The 19,790-nt window shown below is 35.4% G+C and overlaps 1 protein-coding gene across 1 annotated transcript in view; it reads left to right on the forward strand.

Annotated features, from left to right (window-relative positions):
• Positions 1-19,790, forward strand: part of LOC105214172 (uncharacterized) — a 57,356-nt gene that overhangs the window by 35,151 nt on the left and 2,415 nt on the right. Inside the window, exons 4-11 of the mRNA XM_011187434.3 lie at positions 2,167-2,327; positions 3,709-3,981; positions 6,813-6,909; positions 7,776-7,903; positions 12,640-12,782; positions 14,844-14,966; positions 18,685-18,787; positions 19,392-19,573. Of these exons, the coding sequence (XP_011185736.2) occupies positions 2,167-2,327; positions 3,709-3,981; positions 6,813-6,909; positions 7,776-7,903; positions 12,640-12,782; positions 14,844-14,966; positions 18,685-18,787; positions 19,392-19,573 (1,210 nt within the window). The remainder of the gene's footprint in view (positions 1-2,166; positions 2,328-3,708; positions 3,982-6,812; positions 6,910-7,775; positions 7,904-12,639; positions 12,783-14,843; positions 14,967-18,684; positions 18,788-19,391; positions 19,574-19,790) is intronic.

A 19,790-nucleotide genomic window follows, 5' to 3' on the forward strand; every position in this document is an offset into this window, starting at 1 on the left:
TACATACTTGGATCCAAATATTTATATAGTAGAGAAGTTGGTTCTTATTGCTTTACAAAAGCTGGTAGCTCACTGAAGAGTATATGTCTCATTAACACGGGGTCTGCATATTTCGATGTTCACTTCAGATCTGATACAACGCATAGTATCCTAAAGTAAGCGAAGTTTGGTACACCACTCAAAATTATTAGCTTTAAGAGCAAGAAGTAAGTCAGAACCTTTACCAAAACACACAAATATGAGATTATTTCACTTTTTTGAGAATTTATGCGCCTATAGACAAAGTATGTTAAGATCCCAAGAGCGATTTCAGAGGCATTTAGTTTGATTTTTTGATTAATATTCCTTCACAATTGAAACAAAGGTTTTCTGAGTAATCTTACTTCTTAAACTTCAAACATTTAGCTTGAAGTCCCAATAAAATGTGCTAAGAACCATATTTTATCTGTTGTTCCACACTTTAGAGCGCTCCTTGGATCAACTGAGATCCTGGTATTTGACTAATTAAATACTAAATTTTTGTTTATGATCTCCAACATAATTATCACTATTTACCATTGAACAACTCGCAACATGTTGCACAGAGTTTTTTTTCACATAAGAGTAGAGCTACACTCAGATTGGTATTTAATATTTAAAACGGGAATGGCGTCTTCAGTTCAACCATATCTCAGGAACTACTCAAACTCAGGAATTACTCGACCGATTTCAATGAAATTAGACACAGGAACTTTTCTTGACAGCCTGATGTTACGGATGGAAAATAGACGAAATCGGTTCACAACCACGCCTACTTCTCATGTCACACAATTTTAATTCTATATGATTCGTTCACTTCAGAATATATAAATCAATAATCAATAAAGATATCGGAAGATAAATTTGAAAAATACTGCATTGGAGGTATGGCATCACTCATTTGAAAATTGTCGAAATCGGACTTTAACTTCTCAAGGTCCCTAGATATCGAACGGTAGGACTCCAGTTATTATGGATAATTTTTTAGCAAAAATATCAGTAAATCTCTCCGATACTTTATAGAAACACGTTGAGAATCTTTTTCTTTTCACAATGTGCCTCTGTGCTAAAAATATATGAAATCGGGTCATAACTTCTTCCAGCTCACATATACCCAAATTCGATTTTTAACACTTCCGGTGTGTTCTATATTGGTCAATATGTGAGATATTGGATATATAATTAAGTGGATATATAATCTTAGATAAAATATAGCTTGATGGTGAAAATGTGTGAAATCGGTCCACGAATTACCAAAACCTCATATACTAGATTTACGTTATTCTAATGGACTTTATGCCGCATATGTGGCTTAAATTGTATATTATCTTAATAAAATTAAATAAATAAATTGCTATAGTATAAAATGTACGGTTACACCAAAAATTTAACTTGTCATACATTCAGTTTCTTCTACAACACTTTCTTTCATTTAACAAAATTGCGGTAATCCCAATCTCAATCAGTAATGAATGCTTATTAAGGCAGCAGCTACTACGACTCAAAGCTAATTTAATTTAACAATTTAGCAAAATAGGAAAATAGCAACTATGCAGTGTCACCAATTTATTCCCTCGGTTTGTTGAACACTCTCTCCATACTAATTGAGAGCAGCTTGTTTAAGTGTACGCTTTTGCGGTGTACTCAAGCATACAAAGATATAGTTTTACTCCAAGCGCTACTCGTTTACATTTTTGTATTTTTATTTTCTCTCTTTTATTTTTATTTTCTACTTTCTATGCTTTTTTTTTTTGTTGCCACACTACTGTCTCAGTATGTGAAAGCGTCACATACGAGCATTGCAATAAAATTCAATATATTTTCTTACCCTACACTTAACGCATCGTTGCATTTGTTTCTGCACTGGCGCCAAATGGCTACAGTTTCTGTATAAAACTATGTGAAGATATGTGTGGGAGTGTGAAGCATTGTAGCTATATGTATGCGTAACTTTACTGCTGTGTTTATATATATGTATCTGTGTGTACTTTAAGTTTACAGTGACATCCCCCCATTTATTTAGCTCAAAGTAAACACCAAAACAAGTAACCAACTAAAATGTGTACGCTTCTACTCTTTTTCTCATTGATTACTACACTAAAACACATACATTTACACAAACACACTTGAATATATGTCAACACATAGTGCCCACAATACACAAGTCTATCAGGTGACACGCTCGGGACATGAGCATTGCGATGTTACCGAGGGTATACTATTGGATATAACACCGTTAGTTGTCGATGGCAGGAAACTGGTGACACTCTATGATAAGGACCTCACCGAGGGAGTCAACTTGCTAATTGGTGAGTAGCTCAATGGTTATAGCAACAAAAAATCACAGATATCTATATAGATAAGTGTATGTAGATATATATGTTTGTTAGTTTTTTCCACATTTGTAGAGTTGCACGTCGTTGAAAGCTATGCAAGCATTTACTCGATGTTACTATGTAGTAACAGACTCATTTGCTCCCCTGATTTTATGCTGCATAACAGTGTTGTTGTTGCTATTATTGTTTTTTGTTGTTGTTGTTTTTACTGTTTTTATTGCTTTTGTTGTTGTTATTATGCTTGCTGTCATTAGCCAACACACAGTTGCTTTTCACACGCCGCTGCCGAGGGGGTTGTTCTGTATGCGGATATTGCTCATAGCACCAGGCAGTGCGTTTCCGGCCGCAGCAAAGCAGCACCTCTGCCACAGGCGTGATTGGTTATTAGTCATGGCAAGTGCTTTTGCATGGTCGAGCTGCTGTTGCTGCTGACATTAAATGCGTGTTGATAGTTTAATGCACGCATATACGCGTGCCAAGCAGCTTGTGCATATGCACAGCCATGAAGTTATAAATATTACTCATACGCCATGTCGTTCTGTGCGCGTCTACTGAATTAGGCCAGCTGAATGCGTTTGTTTGCAACAACTATAACAATTTTAAAAGCTAAAGCGCTTTAATAACGGTTGATAGTGTTTGTGCAGTTATGGCTACGATGTATGACTATGCTGTCAGGTCAGACCCAATAAGAAAAATTGTAGAAAATGTTGTGGCATGGCATTACAAAAAATTATGGCTGTCGACTGAGCTACTTTTGATCGATTTTTGAGAGCTTCAAATGTGTTCCTGAAACAGTTAGCCTACCATACTGTTTTTTTTTTACATTTTGTCTTCTCAGCTATCATAGTGCGATCAATTTCCTACTGGGCTGCTTGGCATATTTTCAAGCGTGGTAATCATATGCAACAGCATAGCCTTCAGTTAGTTTTAGCAATTTTTGCACACACTTACTGCATTAGCATTATGAACTCTACAGCATCAGGCGCACAACTTCATATTTACTTAAAGCTGCATTAGCATTTGGCGAGCACACCACCACCATTCAACTCATCATACATATATGTGCCAGTATGACAATTTAATGAAGTTGTCATTGCGATGCTTTCAGCTAGTGTTGGCTGAGAATAGCGCACCACAAAAACTGAGAAAATTTAGAAAATTCTACTGCAATCAAATGGTGAAATTTTACTTTTTTTATCATTTTTTTATTTTTTTTTTTAAATATTTTTTTACAGTTTATACGCGCAAGCACTTTACACTACTTATTTACTTAGTGGCATGGAATGCAAGCGCGCTTTTCTAGAAAATATTTTTCAATTTCTACCACTACATTATTTTCTCTTCCCACCTGCAGTTGTTTCCGAGTTGTGGGGCACGCAGTGTGTGCGTCTGAAGGTCACCGCAAAAACCGACAATTGTGGCGAAAGCGCCGAGTGCTCCGGCAAAGGTGTGTGCTATTCTAATCCGGCAATGGAGGAGTATGAGTGCCAGTGTTGCAGCGGTTTCGCGGGACCACATTGTGAGGAGATCGACGCCTGTACGCCGAGTCCATGTACAAATAATGGCATCTGTGTTGACCTCTCGCAAGGGCATGAGGGGAATTCATATCAATGCTTGTGTCCGTATGGTAAGTTTGAGAGAAAATATTTTAATTATATTCATTTATTTAGTACTTAAGCAGTAAGTGTTAAATAAAGAAATATAAGAGCTTTCATTGATAAAACTTTGTTAGAGAGAACCCTCGATAAATAATTAAAAAAAATAGAAAAACAAGAAAAAATTTTAACGAAGAATTCATTCTAGATACTTTTCGAGATTCAATTTCTTTATTCACGTCAATTCCACTTCATCCATCAAACGCCACTCCAGTACTTCAACGAAAATTTTACCTTTGCAATTAACTATTTTTCATAAAAAAAAAATAAAATCTCGCTTCCTCGAGCAATTTTTAAAAATCACAATTATCACTTAAATTAATCCGTTGTACAAAGCGTCTGAAAAAATATACCGAAAAAGCTCAATTAGCTGCCATCTGGCGGAGCGCAAAGCCAGCACAAATTTAATGTGGTTTTATAATAACAAAACTTTATTATTACCATTTTACTCGAACTAGTTTCAACATCTCCATTAACCACACACAGACACAGCGGGCTGCACCTTCTTTAGACAGAGTGGGCAAACCAAACAACCCATCAAGTCACAACGAGTCGTACAATGGACCGTACAACCCCAACCCATCACCGCTTGGAACGTCCAAATAAGCAGGCAACATTGTAAGCTGCCATTGGTGGTCATTCGCACTAATTAAACTCAATTAGGGTCACTATAGAAAAAAGACAGAAAAAGAACTAAAATTTCCACAACAATGCAGCCACTTTAAAGGTACAACAACAAGAGAGGAAGCAGAAGAAAGAATAGTGGAAAAGAAAAAAATAGAAAGGAAAGATTAAAAGTACGAAGCGAAAAAAATGTATGAATAGCGAACGTTTAATATAAGAAGACGGCACTGACTAACAGGACCTGTGAGCGTACGAAAACATGAAGCGTGAGCTTACGCTTGGCCAAAGCAGGATATAACAAATTAATGGCTACGTTTGTACTACAATATTCTTATGAAAAGGGTTTTTAATACTACATAACGCTTGAAAAATTATGAAATTAAATGGAAAGAAAGCTGGCCACAACTTTAAACAAAGGCAAACACAAAGCTTATACGATTTTACTACATTATGGACGAGCTGGAAAGTCTGCAAAAATATTGAAGCGAGGAGAAAATTAATAACTGAAATAAAAAATCATAAATGTAGAAAGAAGATGTAGAATAAGAGACTTTAATATGGAGTAAAATAAGTTAAAAGCAAAAATGACAACGAAAGTTGAGTTGTAAACACAAAATTGAGTTGTAAAAAAAAGTTGAGTTGTTAGAAAAAGTTGAGTTGTAAAAAAGTTGTTTCTCCAGATTTGCTTGCTTCCAATTTTCGTACCATTTCATTTAATTTAATTCAATTTTAAGAGACTCAATTGAGTAAATTAGCTGCTTTTACTAATAGTTAAATAAGTAAAACTAATTAGAGCAGGCAAAGTGAGAGCTGAGCAAACTAATTTAATGCAATTTCATCTCACTGCTAGAAATATCAAATTAAGAGACTAAATGCAAGTGGAGGTCGCGAACTAATTATTTGCAGCAGATATTAAATTTGACATTTATTCCAAAGTGAAAACGCACACACATAGCACTCTATTATTGCACAATTATTAGCTGAAACCGCAAAATGCAGCGCGCAATTTCATTTGACGCTCACACACATACTCACACTCAATACAGGGGGACATTATGCGCCAGACCCGAAATCGCATTTAATCCTATTAATTTTATTTCAGCATTGCTTCATTAATTATTGTTGTTGCGGCATTTGTGATTGCATTTAATGTGGATGAAAATCTCAAATGCACAAAGAGATTATTGCGTTAATTACAAGCGGATGCCCGCAGCGAAGCTAAAAATTCTGATTGATTTTTTGAGCGTTTTTTCAGTCAACTTTTTAACCGGAAATATAGGAGAGTAGAATTGTAATTGGATTTGAGCTTAAGCTTTGAAATATAATTAATTATACTTAGTGGATTATATATAAGTGAATAATATGAATTTATAATTGAAGATTGAGGTTGAAAAATATATATTTTAGGGTGTGAGATATAATAGTAATTTCTTTTAATATCGCTAATTAATAGTTATTTGGGTATGTAAAAGCTCTGTGTGAAAGCTTTCGAATGAAAAGAAATAACGATTTTATTATTCTGAGCAGTATTATAGCTTTTAGAGTGTCGGATATAAAAGTAACGAGTTAGTTAAATCGTTTATTAATACTGAAAGCTTAATACTGAAAGCTCTGTATAAAAGCTTCGGTACGAACTTAATATTTACTAAATGCAAAAACGAATGGATGACTCTGTGCAGTGTTTGGAGCTGCGCAATTCTATTCAACTCGAAATTTCAACTGTTATATAGCGAAATTCTAACTTTTAAAGTAGAAATTCGCACAAAATATAATTGAAATTCAGCCAAGCTACGAAATATAATTAACAATAATTTTATGCTTAGATTAAAGCAAGGATTTTAGGAAAAGGAAAGCTAACACGCTAAACATGTAAATAGAATGCGTTAGATTTTTCGTTAATGAATATTCGGATATGTGAAAGCTTTTTATGAAAGCTGTCAGTGAAAGCTCAGGAAAGAGCTTAAAATTTACTAAAACCAATAACGATTTGAGGATTATTATATTACTCAGTCGAATTGTAAACTGTTTCAAAGCGTTATTGGATCTTTATAACAATGAATTCATGGAAAAATGGCCGGTTATTGTTACAGTGACATTTATTTTCGCTCGTTTTTAATTTTTACAAAGAAAATACTTTTATAGCCATTGTTGAAATATTGTTTTCTTGCTTGTCTTTCAGGATATACGGGCAAAAACTGTCAATACGAGTCGGATCCATGCAACTCCGCGGAATGTATGAATGGCGGTAGCTGTGTTGGCAATTCGACGCATTTCAGGTAAGCTTTTGAATAAAGGCTTTTAAAATTTATTTTAGTCATGGAATTTGTGGTTATAATTTCATATAAATAAACAGCTAATTAAAGCTAATAAATTAGCGAGCATACCATAAAATTCAGTTGATTCACTGGCGTATAAAAATTAATAACTAAATGCAACTAGCATTTCACTATAAAATCCTCTGTGCCATATTTTGGCATATCCGCAACGACATTTCATACTGAAAATTTAACACAAAAACAAAAAGACATTTACTCACTCGCTTTAATTCAATCGACACGCCAACGCATTGTGGCGCGGTGAGAGAGAGTGGGCTTGAGTGACTTTTAGCGCAAAAATTCACGACCACAATTGAACAATACAAACACCACAATATATGCGCAATACGACAAAAATGTCAATTAAAACTACAACAACAATTAAAACCACAAAAGGCACAAAAAGCAAGAGCAAAAACAACAAAGCGCAAGTTTTGTTTTGCGGCATTTAATTGAGCAAAAATAGGCGCAGATTTATTTGTATGCATATATACCCTTTACACACATACACATATACCCCTGAAGACACACATTCATTGTTACCTGCTGAAATATACACACAACAAAACAGATATTTGCTTATATATTTACCGAGGTATTTCGCGTGATATAGTGTACATATTTGCCAACTTTCAGTTAGATACGCCAGCAAACGCTATGCCTCTATGTATGTGGTTGTCTATGCCTCCCAGTGTGCTTGCAACATCACCTCAAAAAGCATTTCCTCACCATCTACACACACAAACCATATCAGCTTCTATATGTACTTTCATTTATTATATAAACTCTCGCATTTTGTCTTTTGTTTATTTTAAATTTGACTACAGATGTGACTGCACGCCCGGCTATACGGGGCCACTGTGCCAGCACAGTCTCAACGAATGCGAATCATCACCATGTGTACACGGCATTTGTGTGGATCAAGAGGATGGCTTCCGTTGTTTCTGCCAACCGGGTGAGTATACATACATATATACAATATTGTTTGTGATATTTCATTTCATTGCGCTTGCCGCCGGTGTTGGTTTCGCTTGGCTTTGTGCTATACTGGGTGCAGTTCGGGGAACAACCAGAACAAGAGTATGACTTTTGACAGAGTTGTGGAACAAGTGAATAAACGCGTCGATATTTATGAACTGTTTGTGAAATAATGCAGCTGCAATTCGGCGCATAAAATGAAGTTTCTCTGTTGGAATGTCAATATTTATGGGTGTGGTAGTTAAAGAAGTAGCAGAGGTTTTTAAAATCAAATTAAAGATATAGTAAAAGTAGTTCAAATTTTTGCATCAAATTGAAGTTTTTATTTAGCAGAGTTAGAATGATCAGATTAGATGAATTCAGCTCAAAGATATTGCGTTTTGTTCGAAAACTTGTTGAAATTTTCAGGGTAAACCGAGAAACTTTCGTCCTTATTAACGAAAAACTGTAACTTCATAAACTTCTCTTCAGGAACAGATAGTAACCTCTAGTGTCAAATCCGAACTATAAGGTGGCTGCATAAGAATATCTTTAAAAGATATACGATACGGTTTACAAAGCCATCTATAGGAAAAATTAAAAAATTCTTGTTACTACTCCTTCTTCTTTCTTCTTTACAACCGTGGGTCGATTTGGGCGAGAACACAAAACATCGTCAGATGCCTCTATTCTTTGCGAAGTCACGCTCACGTTTACATTCCAAAAGCAGACCATTCCTTACACACTTGGTCTTTCCATTGAATGCGTGGGCGGCCTTGATGCGTTGTCCATCTAATCCATAAGTTTCGAACCGTAGGAGTTTTCGCATCAACTTTTGGACAAGTCCTTCCTTATTCCTTAGGTCCTTCCATTAGATGTGTGTGCGCCCTTATTCCGTGGTCGCCAAACCAGCGTATTCGTTAGATTTTTATGCACTTAACGATATCCATGACGTCGTAGAGCTCATACAGTTCATGGTTCCATCTTCTGCCGGACTCCTCGCTTACGCGGACCGCTTCCAAAGACCTCCTTCTTTTGGAGAACAGTTCTTTCGAATATTGCAAATGCTTTCTCATTTCGGTTTATCATCATCTTTATGTCTGCGATGTATAATAGAACGGGAATGAAAAGAGACTTATAGAGCGTAATTTTTGTTCGTCGAGGCAGCGATCTGATTCTCAAATACCAACCGATCTCAAAGTAACACTTGTTGGCAAGTGTTATTCTGCGCTTGACCTCCAGGCTTTGGTTGTGGGTGGTATTTATGCTGGTGCCGAGATAAACAAAGTCTTGCACTTTTCCAAGACGTGAGGAACCTTATGTATGGCCTCAAGGTACTTTGTCTTGCCCTCCTTCACTACATGATCAATCGCTTCTTCGCTTCTTTTTCTAGGCTGAAAAAGGTTGTGCTGAGGACTCCGTTTGCATATGATGTTAATTTTTACCGACCTATGCTATACTCAAAAAGTACAAAAAAAGGTCATTCCAGTGAAATAGACCTCATGGAGAATTGTCAAAAATTATTTCGAATTTAAAAAGAATGCCAATAGCTGATTGTCATCTCAACAGTATTCAAATACCTATAGAATCCTCACAATTTGCGATTGAAGAGTCACACAAAATCAACCAAATACCGAAATTCCGACTACACTTCACTTGAAAAACTCAATTCCATTGATTTTGCTATTCTAAAACCATATCAACTTGAAGCCAATGCATGGCGCTGCTTTATACGCTGTTGTACTGTGTGGGAGTATTGGATTGCATGGATTTTGCACGCGAATTCGTTACAAATGAAATCACAATAATACGTGCGACACACAAACACACTCATATATATGTATATGTATGTATGTATGTAGTATATATCCAGTATGTAGTGTTGTAAGCTAACCGCATATAACGTTGAATAGCAGACGACAGCTCACATCACATTCACTTTATTTGACATTCAAGAGCCCGCATGAAACAAACAAATTAAATTCACGAATTGTTTCGAGTGCCAAACAGGAGACTTCGCCGCTGGTGAATGGTGAATGAGTGTTGCTTTGAGTGGCAAATGTTGTAAGCTGGCAAAATGAAAAATTCAATTAGGAATGCAATGAATTGTCACACAAATCAATATGTACAATATTCAAATTAGCAACGTGGGAGAATGTAATCAACAAAGTGAGTGTGACATTTGGGCATTGCAAAAAAAAAAAATAAATAAAAAAAATAATAAAATGAAATAAAAGAAAATAAAAAAATTGCTGAAGAAGGTGCACAAATATAAATCACACAAGTGCCACAGAAAAATGCAAAACAACACCATATACATTTCTCATAGGACTAAAGAGACAAAAAATGTCCAAAAAAAGGCAAAGCAAAGAAAAAATTTTTTTATGAAAATGCAAATGCGCGCTGACAACTGTCTGCGTCCCAGCGCCAATGCAAAAGTATCAACACAAAGTATAAATAATATTTGGGTAAAATATATTCCAACACTACAACAACAACAAAACCAACAACTGTCATCAAACGACTGTGTGGTCTAGCGGCTACTTATTGAAGCTTTGACTGGCGCCACTTTCAATTTGTGAATTTTGCTGTTTGTCCCCAGAGGGCTGCCCTGATCAACAATGCTTCGTTGATTCAATTCCAAACTTAATAAACACAGACATACATATGTACATATCTCAGATGCCAAATAAATAACTTTATGCTAATGAAATTAGAAAAATAAAGTAAATACTTAGGGAATAATAAGACAGTTGCTATTTTGCTAGTGTAAAAAAATAATAAAAAATCTAAGAAAAAGTAAAGAAAGTTTGATATTTTAGATACTGTCACAATTTTGAGAATTAAAGTCGTGTGAAATATTTGAAGAAACTTTATTGATAGAAATCGGTATCAGCAATTTTTGGTATGAAATTAGCTCGCCTTAGTTGATTTGTATTCATTCGGTGCTAGGAAGAGATATTGATTATTCTCATAAATTACAAATTACATTTAATAATCCACATATTTCTTTGTAAGAACGATATATATTGTAACTAGGGGAAGATACACCCATCTAATTCCGGTAGAAGCTATAATGAGTTAAGCGAAACTATCTTTCAAAGAGATGTCTCTCATAAATTATTACCGTTCGACCTCATTTAGGGAGGTATGCCGTCACTCTGATAGCAGAACGGCAATACTGGTCTTGAACTCGCTGTCTGTAAGCTCAAAGTTGTCCAAGAGCTGACTGATCAATAGCATCAGGCTGCCGGAGCACAGCGGAAGCACTCGAAACTGCAGAGCTGATGAGCTCGTGCGTAAGAGCCCTAATCTCATCAGATTTGGAACGAGCTGTTGTTCTATTGTTGTCCTACGTTCTCGCACTGGTTTCGTGGATACAGGGGGTCTTTAAGAACCCGCTCCTGAGTGAGTGCGAGATCCTTTTGACCCAGAGTGGATCATTGCAGGTCCACTGAACTACTTACTCTCTCAGCAAAGTTCAACTCGCCGCTAAACATACTTAACGATACAAGTTGCCGATATTGCATGGAGGAATACGAGATTGAAACATCTTAACACTTTCTCCTTCACTATCCAACTTTTGCCAAACTGACACAGAAACAGCTCGGAAGCATTAGTTTCGGCGTACCAAGATGAACTGGCTCGATTAGGTATTAACCGTCTTAACAAATTTTTAACAAGCACAAAGTGCTTTTTCGACGTTTGAAGATCTGTGGTATCCATATTTAAGAGTTCGCGGCTTCACAAAGGACTGCCGATTTTAGGTATCTAAGTGAGATCCATTGGAACAGCCCATTAACCTAACCTAACCTCACCTAAAGTATTTCCCGAGCATTGAATATCTATTACAGTTTATTCGATTCGCTACTCTCCAAAGCTTGGCGAATCGAAGGCAGCTTTAACCTCAACCAAATGGGCGGAAATCAATACATATACGTACAAATAGGGACTAGAGAAACGTATTTTTAGAATATAAATACTTAACTATAGAACGAAGCCGTTAGAGTAAATACAGTTATGCTGTTATTAGCTGGAAGACCTCACTCTATGTCTTTTAAAACAAAATGCTTAATGAGTTTTTAAACAGCAAGTGGATCGTACTTCTGCGAGACCCACTGTAAGAAACCATGTTCATGTATTCGCCAGACTTTATCATCTCTTCATTAAATCCATTTAAGTATGTAATTAATATCTGGCAACTCTACCACATAATAGCCCGGTAGTACTTAAGATGAAATAAATTGTTGCATAAATATTGGGAAATCCTTTCAACGATTTATTTACATAATTAAATGCTGGAATTTCGCGCTCGAATGCAACAGCAATCTATAAAGTACTCTTTTCTTTTATATGCACACATAGCCACAACTTGCAACATCGCTTATGCAACTTCACAGCGCACAACTGACTGACTGACTTACCGCGTTGCAAAACGGTTATTTTTGGCACACATTTTCCACTTCATAAATCAACGGGGACATATCATCTGCATAAATCTCATTAAAAAACATTTCCATTAGTTTTCATTTCTTTACACAATTGTGCCAATACTGACTATATTCTACCACTCAATTCGGTTTTTTTTTATCGCATACTCTCTTTCATGTCTTTCGTGTTATTGCGATGTCTGCAACGCCTGAACTGCTTGCAACATGCAAACACACACACACATCTGCTTGCAACATTCAATAATGGCTGGTTGATTACGTTCGAACTACCGTGGCTGCACAGGATTCGCTGGTGAACTCTGCAATTTTGAATATAATGAATGCGAATCGAATCCATGTCAGAACGCTGGCGAATGCATCGATCATATTGGCAATTTCGAATGTCGCTGCACCAAAGGCTATACGGGAGCGCGCTGTCAAATTAAGGTAAGTGAACATACATACATACTGTTACTACATAGGTATACATCTGTATAAATCTATATATATGTATAAGTCAATTCTGCTTTATTTTTTCACTTTTTTTCGTTGCATTGATAGCTTTAAGTAAACTGAAAACGACAAACTCAATTTGTATGGTCACATGACACATAAAGAACTTAATTTGTAGCCCAACATAGAGCGTCTGTGATGAACGTTCGTTGCGAGATTTCATTTTCTTGTTGTTCTTTCTCTGTTTATCTTCTTATTGGAGATTTTTCCTGCTTATTTCTCTCAAAATTCTATTCTTAATTCATTTTATTTTTATAATTTTTTCACCTATTATCGATATATGTTCTCTAATTTAGTTTTACCGTTATTCAAAACCAAGTATTCTTTGTTTCCTAAACAGGTTTGTTCTTTTTCTTCAATTTCGCCATTGCGAGCTGTTAAAACAATCAATTTTTCCACCCAGTTCCTCTCAGTTCTGAAGAACACACCGTTCCTGACCCTTTATATAAGACCGATTCCTACTTTAATAGCAATGACGATCGATATGCTCTGAGGTTACAGTAATATTGTAGTGTAAAAGCTTCAACAGATTCCTTTTATATCCAATGAGTATGAATCGAAAATAAACAGTTTCCTCTTATATATAAATTTATAATGTTCTAGGGTTCCTAACTTGGCATACATGAGTCTGTATGGCTTGAGGTTATATACAAGTCTTCAATATGGTAGGCTAACCAGTATATGGCTCATGCTTTTACATGGTTTATATGATCTGTATATAAAACCTTAAGACTCCATTCTTTCGGTACATAAATCGGGTTCTTTCACCTATCATTGGAAATCTATTAATACATAAGGATTTGTAACCATTTCATTATATCTTCTGTGTACGAGAAACTGTCTACTCTGGTGGTTTTAGCAGGATATTACTAGGTCTTTTACATGATAAATGATTATAAACTGTATTCAAAAGCTTGAGCGCTCACAATTTCAGCACATAAATCGGGTTCTTTCACCTATCTTTGGAGATCTGCAAATATATAACAGTTTATAACACTTTCATTATATATTCTGGATATCTATAAGAGGTGTTCCATATCAGGAAGTCTTAAAATAATTTGTAATGAAACCCGTAATTCTTCTGCGAAATTTTCTTTAAACAAGAAAAAACGTTAACTTTGGCTGTAGCGAAGCTAATATATCCTTCACCTGTGCACAGGTGCATTTATTTTAGTAACTATGTGTTTAAGCAAATCTAAAGACGTAAGAAAAAGTAAGTAAAAAAAAGAAAACATTTTACTAATTCTTTTTAGCCGGGTTGTTTGCTAGAAACGTTAAGGTTATATAGTTAACCGATCTGAACAATTTCTTCGGAGATTATATTATTACCTTAAGCAGTAATCCATGTCAAATTTCGTGAAGATACCACGTCAAATGCGAAAATTTTCCATACAAGCCATTGATTCCGATCGTTCGGTTTGTATGGCAGCTATATGATATAGTGGTCCGATATCGGCAGTTCCGACAAATGAGCAGTGAGGCAATGAAGAGAAAATAACATCTGCAAAATTTCAAAACGATATCTTAAAAACTGAAGGACTAGTTCGTATATATACAGACGGACAGACAGACGGACAGACAGACGGACATGGCTAAATCGGCTCAGCTCAACATTCTGATCAATTATATATATACTTTATTGGGTCTCCGACGCTTCCTTCTGGGTGTTACAAACTTCGTGACAAACTTAATATACCCTGTTCAGGGTATAAAAATATGAGATAAACCACTTCAAATACCTCCCATCAAACACATCTACGCTCAAATTCGTCGACTCATCGTAATACGATCTATATGCATATTATATAGATTTTTACCCGTTCGTGTTCTCTCACTTTATGTACTCACACACCCTAATTGTTGCTATAACACACACAAATTTTTATGTCCCTCTAAATTTATTATGAAATACCCCACAAAAACACTTGCTCATATAATATATATAACCAAATTGCGCTAACCACCGCTATCTCATGTCCGTTACTAAATATTTAGGTGGATTTTTGCGCTAACAAACCTTGCCCCGATGGACATCACTGCATTGACCATGGAAATGATTTCAGCTGTGAATGCCCGGGAGGACGCAATGGCCTGGATTGTAATCAAATGCCACGAAAGGTAAGTTCTCGTAATTTATGTAAGAGAAATTCGTTTTCGACACACAACAACAACATCATTGAAGACACATATATATAGTATAAACAGACACATACATGAACAGACAGCTATATAATAAACAGCTACACACACTTTCCATATAAGATACTGAAATAGAGGCAAAACCAATGAAATACGAAATTCTTATGCAGACAGCGATTTTGCTACAAAAATTAGATAAATTAAAAGCGGCGAGATTTCCATCAGTTGGAAACGAGAATTTAATTTGGGTTTAGCATAAAGTTGACTCAACTAAACGTGTTTAATTTTTAATATTTTCAATTTATAGATATTTATTAATAAAAGTTATTTTAAGTTATAGAAAATTTAACTTCAACTGCTGATTTCATTTCATATGCACTACAGTAGCTTTAAACCTGTATGCTTGCTCTCACATGCTGTTTACTCGCATTTAGTTTCAATTTTTATTGTTTTTGTTTTCTGCTTTTTTTGTTGCTTTTACTGTCATTTCTTTGCCCCCAAAATACGAGTATGCAAATTGGCACGGTAGCCGATTAGTTTTGCTAGAATAGCGAGCTAGATACCTACAAACATACCCACGTAGAAATACGCGCGTTATTAGTTTTGCTCAGCTAACAGTACGCTTTTTACGCTCGCTTTCATGTTTCTACTTTTTTTTGTTTTTATTTCATTTCAGTGTGTTTATTTGATTTTTTATGCAGATGAATTAGCACATATATGTGTATGTATGAAGTAAAGTGAATATGGAAAGACAATTTACGACAACCATTTCACTACAGATTTATTCGCTTTGACTAGAAATTAGCTGAAACGAAATGTGATTCTGTTGGAACTTTTTAGTTTAAAGGCATAAAAAAATATTTTGATTTTTTTTGGTATTTTTAGTATTACTATACAGCCTCATTTATATGGTTTCAATGGGATCATTAATAAATTGTACTAATTTTACAATTTTTATGACAAAACTATAGAGATTGAACTACTCGACCAATTTCAATGAAATTTGGCATATCATATTTTCTTGGCAACCTGTAAGTACGGTTGAAAAATGGGGGAAATGGGTTAATAACTACGCCTACTTTTCTTATTAAAAAATTTTGAATTTCAACTTATTCGTTCATTTTCAATATATAAATCAAGAACTACTAAAGATATCGGAATACAAATTTGAAAAATACTGTATTATTTAAAAATTGGAGAAGGCGGACTATAACTTTTCAAGGCCCCAAATATCGAATATGAGGATCTCAGAACGAATGGATAATTTTTTAACTAAAATAACGGGAAATCTCTCAGAAATTTTATAGAAATTCAGATGGAACAAGTAAGGAAAATGCTAAGTTCGGGTGCAACCGAACATTTTATACTCTCGCAATTTATTGAAGAAATTTTATTAAGATAACATTCAAATTAACCCATAAATTCGGCATAAAGTTGAATAGAATAACGAAAATCGTCATATATAGTATATGAGGGCTGAGGTAATTCCTGAACCGATTTCATTCATTTTAATCAGCAAGGTACGCTATAACCAAGACTATACGCTCACTTAATTTTGCTAAGATAGCTCACATATTTACCAATACATATTTGCGGAATAAAGCTCACCGTAGTTTTGGAAAACCTATAATTAGGTATATGGCAGCTAGGAGAAGATACTTTTGAAAAACCTACAATGAGGTATATGGAGATGTTATGACCCGATTTTAATAATTTTTGGAAAAGAGACACACTATTAGAAGAAAACAATTTCCTCTGAATTACATTAAATTATCTGAGAGATTTACCCATATTGTCGGTTAAAATTTATCCTTAGGCGCTGAGTTCAACATGTTCGATATCTGGGGCCTTGAAAAGTTATGGTCCGTTTTCGACAATTTTTTCAGTAGTGAAGCCAGAGATGATATGCACTAATTGTGTAAAGTTTTATTCCGCTATCTTCATTGGTTCCTTATGTTTACATTATAAAGTGAAGGAATAAGATGGAATTCGAAATTGAGTTATATGGGAAGTTGTCGTGGTTGTGAACCGATTTTTTGTCCGTATCAGGGTGTCAAGAAAATATCATATACCGAATTTCATTCGAATCGGTCGAGTAGTACCTGAGATATGGTTTTTGACCCATAAGTAGGCGATGCCACGCCCATTTTCCATTTTGTAAAAACATCTGAGTACAGCTCCCTTCTGCTATTTCTTCTGTGTTTCTGACGTTTTTCGTTAGTTAGTTAACCCACTTTTAGTAATTTTCAACCTAACCTTTGTATGGGAGGTGGGCGTGGTTATTATCCGATTTCAACTATTTTCATGGTGTGTGGTGGGGTACGTAAGAGAACCGACTGCAGAAACTTTGGTTTATATAGCTTTATTGGTTTGCATAAATACAAATAACCGATTTGTGGGCGGGGCCACGCCCACTTCCCCAAAAAAATTACATCCAAATATTTCCCTTCCTAGTGCGATCCTTTATTCCAAATTTTACTTTTATATCTTCATTTATGGCTTAGTTATAGCTCTTTATGTGTTTTTGGTTATCGCCATTTTGTGGACGTGGCAATGGTCCGATTCTGCCATTTTCGAACTTGATCTTCTTATGGTGCCAAGGAATATTTGTGCCAAGTTTCGTCAAGATATCTTAATTTTTACTCAAATTACAGCTTGCACAGACGGACAGACGGACGGACGGACAGACATCCGGATTTCAAATCTACTCGTCACCCTGATCACTTTGGTATATATGACTCTATATCTAACTCTTTTAGTTTTAGGACTTACAAACAACCGTTATGTGAACAAAAGTATAATACTCTCTTTAGCAACTTTTGTTGCGAGAGTATAAAAATTTCCTTCTAATAGTGTGTCACTGTGCCAAAAATGTGTAAAATCGGGTCATAACTTCCTTCAGATCCCATATATCTAATTATAAGTTTTAAAAACATCCGGTGGGTTTTATAATGTAGAAATCGGTTAATATATGAGAGTTTTTTTGGCAAAATCAAGTGAAAGTATAATCTTATGAAATCTTGTATATCTTATCTTAGATATAATGTAGCTTGGTGACGAAAATTTGTGAAATCGGTTCAAGAATTATTCCAGCCCCCAAATACTGTATATAATGATTTTATTTATTCTAGTGGATTTTATGCCGAATATTTGGGTCAAATTATGTGTCTTTTTATTAAAATTAAATTAAATAGTAATTTAGAGCATATCAAAAGTAATGTTACCGTTACTTAGCCCCTCCTTACCTGCTATTCTCTATTTTAATAATATAAATTCAAATTCACTACTATAAATTTCCAACTACACACCACAAAGTACACAAGGCACACAACTATAAACCCACTGACAGCCTGCATATTAAACATCATTTATCGCGTAAATTATCACGAGCGGTTTAACAAAAAAGAGTCCATAATTTCTGCAAACTCTCTCTCTCTCAACCTACTGAAATAATTAAGCGAATTTATTATCATTTGCGCCATGCGCTAACCTCACATTAAAACGTCATTATAGCACCGTCCGCACCACAGACATTAGCACTAACTTTTTTATACAAACTCATATATAAACTGTGTAACACACACACATATTAGCATAGTACATATTTTACACATTAGGAAATTTACTGGCATAATTATATTTTACTTTTCACTTTTTCCCCACACTAACACTCGCCTCTTCCCGTCTAACGTTACAGCAATGCAGTGAGAATCTATGCAAGCATGGCGGCACTTGCTGGACCAGCGGCGCCTCCTTCTATTGCGCCTGCCGACCCGGCTACACGGGCAATATGTGCGAAGGTGAGTAGCTATGTGAAAGTATATCATCTAACTGCTAGTACTAAGCGCAATTTGGTTGATAGCATCACTGTCAGTAGCCCGGAAGCCGCAGTCGCGCCACAGTAGTGTAGCATATAAATAGGCACTTGACACTTGCGCGTTTGTCGCTCGGTCGCACTGGTGTCATGCATAATTTTTGCCATTATGCCAAGTTGTAAAATTAATTATTTAAAACGGCAGTTTTTTTTTGCGGCGAAAGCAAAAAGTAAAGTTGATCTACAGCTACCGCAGTTCATAATTGCTGACGGCGCCTGAATGTATGCTATGATAAAATAAATTGTATTTATAAATATTAAAATGGAATGATGTGAGGCTTTAGGCTAACTGCTGCCTTATTTTATATAATTTTTATAATTACTTAGGCCATAATATATTATTATTTAACAACAGATATATATCACATGCATATATAACGGCAATTTATTTTACTACTTCGTCTAATTTCATACTACTCTCATATTCCAACTAACTATATACGTTTCACTCCTATCTCCCTCCTCTGTAAAATTACTTTTGCCATCTTCAACATACTTAACACTACTTTTCGCATTCCACGCCGCTGCAGACGAATTTGTTGTGGAGACTGTCGTTAGTTCCAGCGAGTTTATGGTCGACGATACGAGCGCCAGAAATTTTAATGACAAAACTTTCGGTTCATCGGTTGTGCTAAAGAGTCCCATTGAATTGCATAATGCATACTTTGGAGCGGGTGTGTTGGCGGCAGCCGTTTTCATTGTGGCCGTTGTGGTAAGTATCTCAGTACTCCTATGTATATATAGTCTATATTTTAGCATCTCATCATAATCGTTATTTTCTCACACTAACGTCATTAAGTATACTTAAAATCTCTTCGTGTAGTTAAATTGCTTAAGCATAGACATATACAAATGTGTGTGGTCTCATTTAAACCGAAATTATGTGTTACTTTGCGAATTCCTCAAAATCATTACCAATGCCAAAGCAT

The sequence above is a fragment of the Zeugodacus cucurbitae genome, chromosome 3 (assembly GCF_028554725.1).
Source record: "Zeugodacus cucurbitae isolate PBARC_wt_2022May chromosome 3, idZeuCucr1.2, whole genome shotgun sequence".
Lineage (NCBI taxonomy): Eukaryota > Metazoa > Arthropoda > Insecta > Diptera > Tephritidae > Zeugodacus > Zeugodacus cucurbitae.